The sequence below is a fragment of the Olea europaea genome, unplaced genomic scaffold (genome assembly GCF_002742605.1).
Source record: "Olea europaea var. sylvestris unplaced genomic scaffold, O_europaea_v1 scaffold221, whole genome shotgun sequence".
In the NCBI taxonomy this organism is placed as follows: domain Eukaryota; kingdom Viridiplantae; phylum Streptophyta; class Magnoliopsida; order Lamiales; family Oleaceae; genus Olea; species Olea europaea.
This window is the reverse complement of record NW_019240124.1, coordinates 208,735-217,395: the sequence shown is the minus strand read 5'-3', so window position 1 is coordinate 217,395 and position 8,661 is coordinate 208,735. Positions and strand designations below refer to the sequence as shown.

General features: G+C 33.3%; 1 protein-coding gene across 1 annotated transcript; it reads right to left on the bottom strand.

The window, feature by feature from the left end:
• Window positions 1-2,838: 2,838 nt before the first annotated feature.
• Window positions 2,839-7,417, bottom strand: LOC111380786 (ribonuclease P protein subunit p25-like protein). The gene is made up of 8 exons (XM_023004423.1): window positions 7,297-7,417; window positions 6,920-7,045; window positions 5,897-5,977; window positions 5,722-5,810; window positions 5,511-5,585; window positions 5,122-5,183; window positions 4,958-5,038; window positions 2,839-3,053 (listed from the first exon to the last, which is right to left on the bottom strand). Exons 2-8 carry the CDS (start codon window positions 7,040-7,042, stop codon window positions 2,839-2,841), a joined length of 726 nt encoding a protein of 241 aa, XP_022860191.1. The 5' UTR covers window positions 7,043-7,045; window positions 7,297-7,417.
• Window positions 7,418-8,661: the final 1,244 nt, after the last annotated feature.

Below are 8,661 nucleotides of genomic sequence, written 5' to 3'. Positions count from 1 at the left end.
TTTTTTACCAACCAATCAAAAGGTTGTTAAAAATGGATATCAAGATATTCTAAATATGATGCCCTACAGAAGAGCAAAAGGGTACAAAGAGATATTTGAACATGTAACTCAGATAATCACTGAGAAAGAAAAAATATGGGTTTATCTATCTGAAGATTATATTATCTATTCCAATACAAGGATGGCTATCAAGGAAAAAGATATTTGTTATCTAGACCATTTATTATCTGCAATTATTTCCAACCAAGTGCATGGATTAGAAGATATGGCTAAAGAACTATGCAAATTATTCTGGAATTACAGTAATCACCATTGTGAATACTGTGTAGTTGAAGATATGAGCTAAGCATCTCTTAATAGTGAAGAATTCCCTGCAGAATTCTTTGATTCGAAAATGGAAAAGTGATGATGACAAAAGTAGCTCTTTATCACTACTTTAATAAAGAAATTTATTAAAGAAAAACTGTGGCTACTAAAAAACAGAAAATAGTGTAAGAAAAGTCTCCATAATTGTGACTACCCCCACCAATTGTTACAAGTGGCAGACAAACTCAAAAGATAAGGTATCTAATTTTAAAAGGAAAGGTCCACTAGCAAGAAGATAAGGGAAAAATTCGGTGGAAATAAGATGGCCTAGCTACCCAACAAAGAAAGGTGGAAAACACCTGTCAAGATAAGGTTCCTAAAGGCTTCTATAAAAGGAGGCAAGGAGGAAGATATCTCGAAATAACTTATCTCTTAAACACTCTGAAAAAACACATCTTAGAGAGATATCCTTTGTAATCATCTGAGAGAGATCTTTTGTAATCTGTATACACCACTAGTATGTATAAAACTATTAGATAGCTTGAAGATAGAAAAGCGTGTAATAAGGTAATCACTTATGGAGTTCTAAACTTCATAAGGTGAGTACCAAAGGTATGTAAATATAGTTTGTAAGCATGTACAATTTCAGTTTATGAATATCAAAGTAAAGTTTGTTATATTCAACAGAGCTTTCATAAAAGGATTTCGTTAAGTTTCTCATGATTCCTCGGCAGTACAGATAGAGATTTTAAAAGATTTTCAAAACTTTGATTTTGAATGGATGTTTGCCATGTCAAAGTACCCGTCTTTGATGAATGGTTTAGGGGAAAAAAGCAGTTTTCTAACAAAATTTGTAGCACCTTGTGTGTGAGTTATCTTTTAAAATTTCGTTCCAAGTAAGAATTTCATTCTGAAAAGAGTTTGGATAGAGGTGAAAACAGAGACTCTGGATACTGTGAGATAGTGTCTGTGGCAACACGGCTAGTTCTCTAGAGTGAGAAATGCAACCTTAATTGAAAAGCCTTTTGCAGAAGCAGTTGTGGACCCAAATGATTTCAAAAAATATTTTAAATCTTTACTTGATTCAGAAGATTGATTAAGTACATGCAAAGCATCTATAAGAACATACTGAAGGGAAAGCCTGTTTATTTCCACTTGATTACTGTAAGTTATTTACTTGTTTTTACATGCTCATGCTTTAATTATTTTGATGAACAATTCACATGCATCCACTTCCACTACTAATAATGATAATAATCTCATATTATTTTTAGATGAAAAAGATGTTTCTTTTTTACTTAAATTAGATGAAAAATCTGATGATATATTTTCTGTTGGTAAAGAAAAAATTGAAGAAATATATAGAGATATAGATTATAATTGTAGAAATAATATAGGATTTGATTCTGTAGGAACTAGTAGAGAAATAAGAAAGGTAGAAGATATTATAATCAAACATATAAATATACAAGAAGAAATTTCAGAAGGATTAGTTCGAAGATATATAACCAAGAAAGGTCAACATATAATCTTTGAAGAATTATCAAGATACAAAGAATATTTAAAAGTGTTTAAAAGGTTGAAAAATATAGATATAGGTCCTGATTGATAAATCCTTAAAGATATAAGATATATCTTGCAAATAACTTTAATAAGGGCAAAATAGTATTTTTAATTAAAGAGGCCATTGTGGAAAAAGAGAACAATTTTCCAGCCTTTCTAAAAATTACCCCGTTATACAGACCCCCTCTCAATTGGTGGGTCATCATTTTTTATTGCAATTTTTTAATACATGCAGGTCCGACCTGGGGGCCCACCTCATTATGAGAAGCCTATACTGGTAATTTTCACCTAGCAGACCAGCATTTTCCTTGTTAAAATTTTTCTATTCTCTCTTAGAAAAAAATAAAAAGAAATGATGTTTCTAAAATAAGAATTCCATTTTGCTAAGACTTAAAATTCCATCCAAAAGGTTAATCCACCAGAAATAGCAGCCTAATTATCTTATAATCCCAAGACCTTCCTCGTGTAAATCGAGCTTCATTATTAGTGAGGATGCAGCAACTATTGTGTTGGTGTCAATTGGGCAGGTCGAGGCAGCAGCTGAGGCCCAGAATGGCCTGTCCGCCTCTATGAGCATGGCCACCATATTTCAGTCTTATGATCAGGACATTCCAAGGTGATAAACCATGTCAAAGTGCACAAATGCCAATCAAAGTGAATTAAAATCCTATTACTGACAATAGGAGGTTTACTAATAAAATGCCAGGCAACAACAAAAAACTGTTAAAAGACAAATTAAAGAATGATCTTGCTAATCAAATTACACCTTATTAATATCCAACTATAATAAAAAATGGTTTTAAGAATAGAAAACAAAACGGCTCAACCACTCGTATGCGGTCAGGAACTTCCAAGTTAGTCTACGTTGAATATATGGATAAAATCCTAAAGAGAGGCATACTCCTCACCAAATGAAATATGTATTAAAACAATTGTTTCTTCATAAGGAGGAATCAATTTTTTATTTAGTCAAGCAATGTCGAACAAAATATATGAAGTACCTCGAACCGATGGTTCTTGATTATAGCCTTCACTGTCAATCTGAATATCCACATGCGGACCATTGTACCCTCCCCTCCAACGACCACGGAAATTGCGACCTCTGCCTCGTTCCCTACCCCTGGGGTACTCACGATTCCACCCATAACTTCCATCCTCATACTCAGCAGATGAAAAACCATTTCCTGAAACGAAATACGGCATCGGCATATATATTACATACATGTAAGAACATTGAAAATCCATATCCTCGAAGCATATTCAAGCCAACAATAACTTTTCACATCCAAATATTTAGACATACAATTAACAGGCCCGAAAGATTGAAAATAAATGAACGGGTAGGATCATACCATGGTTCCAGGCCGAACCCAAATTCATCCAAAAGGAAAAGAAAAGAAACAGTATATTACTTTCCAGTCTATATAGGTTTTCAAACATTAAGCCCTTGTTTGTTTCTCATTATTTCTAAAATACATTTTTCCCTCTTCTTTTCAACCACACATTCTTCAATAAAATAATAATAAATGCAAATCCAGAACTTTAACCACGCATTCTCCATCAATCTAATATTCCAAAATGCATTCTTAAATGAAAATGGGGGCTCAAACATGCTCTAAAAAAGGCCAACCTCCCCATGTCATGTATGAAAAATTAACCGGGAATACAAGGATGCTTGCTGCATCAAAGATTTAGCTACTTAAGGCAATGGCAACAAGAATTGAGCTATTGGGCCATCTTATTACTATAAAAAAGTTAGCCCAATACAAACTATTGAAATGGGTCAAATAATGAAATGTTAATTAAATGGATCTGAACAACGAATTAAATTAGATAAAATTCTTTTAGTTGCATTAAATGAAATTCTTATTAGTTGGATGCACATAATCAAATTGTTTCTAATTAGCCATATATATATTAGTATAGTCGAGTTTATGGAGTTCTTTTTCCTTTTATTCCTTATTTCCTTAATTGAATCTGAGTTTCATTTTCGATATAATAGTTCCTACTAGTAAGTATTTCTTAATTTCACCAGCTTCTATATCTATCAATTTCAAGTTAAGATTTGTATTTTCTCCTATAATCTAGCTCAAAAAAGTTTTCAGGGTGCAGTGTCTTGGGTTCTATCTAAGTCATGGAAGGGGGAGTAATTAAAAAGGTCGCAGATGCAGGTTCAACTAAATGATTCCGAATGCTTAAAAATTTGCACATATTCCATTTTCCTGGTTCCATAAAATTTATTTATTAAACTCCAAATTCGAATTAACTAAATATAGTTTTTTATACATTAAGTCTGCTGTGATTTTCTAGTAGATTGTTATTTTGTTAACATTTTTATTAGCCATTATTTCCATTGTTAAAATGGTTGCAGGCACAGGTTCAACTAAATGATTCCGAAGGCTTAAAAATTTGCACATGTTACATTTTCCTGGTTCCATAAAATTTATTTATTAAACTCCAAATTCGAATTAAGTAAATTTAGGTTTTTATACATTAAGTTTGTCTCTGGCTTCCTAGTATATTGTTATTTCGTTAACAGTTTTATTAGATATTATTTACATTATAAAAGTATCAAAATTTCAAAATTTCGTGGAATTATATACTATAGATTTATGTCTTGCCCCCAACACAGGCTATTAAACATACTACTCTATGCCTTCTCCTTTTAGAAACATGACATCCCACAATAACTCCACTCTTATTTGTATGAAATTAATGCATATAGCATACGCTTCTGTATATCAATGGTGCTTCAAATCAGAAAAGGATAATAACGAAAATCATCATATCCAAAAGTGGACTCGAGCAGAAAAATCAGTGCCATAGAAAGAAAGTGGCATAGAGTTGGTAGCTCAATGGAATGAAAGCTACCTAAAATACGTGGTTTAAGAAAAAGACATTATAACCCACAAATAAAAGGTTAATAACATGTAAAGAGAAGGATTCTCAGCTCCAACTAAACAGACATCAAATGCATCCAACCCTCAGAATCCCAAACATAATTAACTAGATATCTCATTAAAGCAGAGCAACCACAGATCAATAATAATTGATAACTCATCAAAAGAAATTTGGGGTAAAAACCAACCAGAATCCATACCAGATGTGGCTCTTGACCTCCCCAGCCTTCTGCCACCTCGACCTCTTCTTTGAGTAGCGGCAGATCCATCTATACACTCACAACATATCAGAATGGATGCTTTTCCAGGGAATATTAAAATAAGTACAGGGATTGTAAAACATGACACCCACCTCCTTCATACTCGAGCTCAGTTGACACCTTCACCTGATCAGCTGGTAATGGTAGTTGGTACCTACAGTAAAAACACCAAATGAAAGGCAACAGAAAATGAATTTTTAAGCTTGTCCTAACAATCTTTTAAAAGATATCTAAGGATTATGCTTTTATATCATAAAACTCGGAGCTTACACCTTAAGTTGCTTAGGCTTATACCTGGAAATAGTCTCACACAAGAAACCCAAAGAGCACTGATAACCAGGATTATTTGCAATTTTTGTATCAGATTGAATTTACAAGGAAACCCAAAAAGAACAAACCTTACGGGAAGTTCATAAAAAATGTCCTCTACCCAAAAAACCACATAACCGCTAGAAATGGGAAGAAAGATTAAACAACTCACCCAATATTTGTGGTATCCAACTCCTTTTTGGAGAGCTTAATTGTTATCATTGAAACTTTCCTTGTGGTTTCCAGACTGGATCAAAAGCAAACATGGTCACGACAGCCACCACTATTGTCATGCTCAAGTAATCTTGAGACATGAAATAATTTTAATTCAGGACCATAAACATTTTAGTTTCTTTCACACAGTGAAATTAAAGTATTCTTACGTCTGGAGGCCTTCCTCTAGGGGTTCCCATGTGTCAGTTATGTCAGTGGATTGGATTGATGTAATTTGGTGAAGACTAACAATTCTCCTCTGAAATACAAAAGGTATAATGTCTAAAGATTAGTACAAGGAATTAATAGTAATTGAAAACTTAGAGAAGCATAAAAAGAGAAAACCTTAATTAATTCCACAATTGTAACAGTTTTATTGATAGCTCTCCCCATTGCCTTGAACAAAATTTCATCTGAACCCTTCTCCTATAATTCAATAGTATAAATCACCCCATAAGCTAAATTCGAGACATAAAATATGTCCACCAATTATGTAGGCAAGAAATAATAATGCAAATAGCCATTACAAGTCATGATGATGCGAAGGTAAAACATTCGCAGAAAGGAGGTTGAAAGAGTAACAGAAATTCAAACAGGAAGTTGAGAAAAAAATTCAATACTCAGAAATCATGCAAAAGCTACTTACTTCCTCGGAACAAAAACTAATAAAGAATAAAAAATCCTATGCAAGTTTACAATCCATTAAAGAACAAAGCTGCATAACTGCATTCTTTATTAAAAAATAAAAAACTCAAACAGTATTGAGAATATCTTGTATTGTCAATGAAATATCTATCGCATGACCCCTAAAGCTTCTTCTCCTCATTATGTTTACAAGTTTAAAATTATATGGATAGGTTAGAACGTCCTTGAGGTATCATACAAAAGCATTGAATTTTCTGGAGGATTCCACATTTTTTCCATTTGATAGGAAAACAAAATTGAAAAACACAACAGTAGTAATTATACAGCAGAAATAATTTAGGTCAAAAGTCATAGCACTAAGCCATGCTCCAAGATACTGCTACAGGATTGCATCATCATATTTCTTCACAATCAAGTTCCTCAGTAATCTAAATCCTCAAAATAGCATGTCTATCACTGATTGTAGCTGCTATTCATACTAATAGCATAATCCACTCAAAATATTTTGAATTACATCCTAGAAGTATAGAATGTATAAATAACACACTGGAATAACAGCAGAGAAATGACTCTCATAAACTGTATTTATAAATTGACCAATTAATTTAAACTCATTTCCACACGTAAAATAAATTTAAAAAAAAAAAAATCATATCACAAATTACAGACTTATTTTTTTCTTTTGAAGCACACATGTTATGCAAAAATTATACATCTATACACCTGAAGCAGACTCATCGCATAAGTGATATAGCTCCGCATTCTTCCCTGGCTTGTAATACGTATCTCATTCTCATCAATTGGTGTTTCCACCTTTGGTTTCTCCACCTTCTGGTACCGATCCATGCTCTGCAAAATACAAAAATTAAAATAAAATAAAACAAAACAAAACAAAATAAAAAATCACACAAAATGAATCCAATGCTGAAGAAAGAAGACTACAAAACCATTAGTCAATCAACTAATTAAGCGAAAAACGGGATAACTAGAAATTTGCTCGTCAAAAGAATAAAAAACAGTTGAATACTAGATCCGCAAATAATGTTTGAAATAGATTTAGTAATATTAGTCTGAATTCATGAAGTGAATTCGGAATTTACCTTGTAGATATACGGGAAAAGGATAAGATAATGCTCCCGCTAAGAAAAAGCCCTCTTCTCCGGCTTTGTTTCTTCGTTAAGCGCTGACCGTTTACTCCGAACTTCGAATCAATATATATATTGCGGTTTGCGTGGTGCCCTAGTCCTATTTAGCCGGTTGAACCAGTTACTAATATAAAAATTTCCATTATTGATCCCTAATCTAATTTTTTAGTTTCCTGTTGGTCCTCTACTTGTGAAATGAAGCAAGTATTAAGTTTCCAAGTTGGTGCAACCAAACTTGTTTACATTGACCAATTTGGGGATGATTGAAACATCACCACGTAGATTCTCGCACTGTTCTTTTATATTTTGATTACATCCTCTTATGGCAATCACCTCATTACTATTTTAGACCTATAGTTTGTACTCTGGGCATAAAAGCCGTTGCCGCATTATAGCAAGGGAATCATCTCGATGCCATGTGGTTGTCCAAGTGTGCCGAAAATCAGTATGTGACACTTTGAACTAGGATTTATTAAAAAAAATAAAAAAGAATCTTATGTATCAACCTACTGCAGAAAAAAATCATCGTCCCGTGACTCCTGTGCCTCCATCTCTAACATTAGTCCACAAAAACTGTTCAAATCAACTCCTTGGCTGGTGGAAATTATTATGGGTACTTAACATCCCAAGCAAGGTTAATGAATCATGTGAAAGCTTTCTTGGGTATTCTACTAAGATGTGGGCTGGAGAAAGAAAGCATACTCCATGCTCTGTTTCAAGATATCAGAAGACTAGTTATAAGGACGAGATGGGTGGAGCTATTTGTCATGGAATTCATTCGTATTTGAGGGCACTGGAATCGGATTGTTGAAATGCTGTAATAGTTGATATGGAACTGCACACCCATGCTCTAGTTGATGGTGTAGCTCGTGGTATCCAGTGGCGGATTCAGAAAAAAATTCAACACGGGTTAATATGTATAAAAAAAAAATTATTGTACATAGAAAAATAAATTTTTACTTAAAATTTTTTTTTAATGAACATTTGGGCCGAAGGAACAGGTTGTAGCATGGCCCAGCCCGTCCCTGGATCCGCCTATGGTGGAATCCAAGAGTTCATGACCAATATTTGAAGGGAAGTAAACTAAGCAGCCCATGCTCTTGCTAAGCAAACTTTTATATCTTAGCGGTCTATTGGGTATGTCTTTTACTTTTCCTTTTACTTTTACTTTAGTTTCATGTAGAGAAGTTTTCGAAAGCAACTACTTTAATTTTTATTCAAAAACTAATTTTTAAATGACTTTCATATTTCAGAAGTGTTTTTAGTGAAAATCGTCTTGGACCAACATTTTCTAAAACTTCTTCCAACTAGAACAAGCAA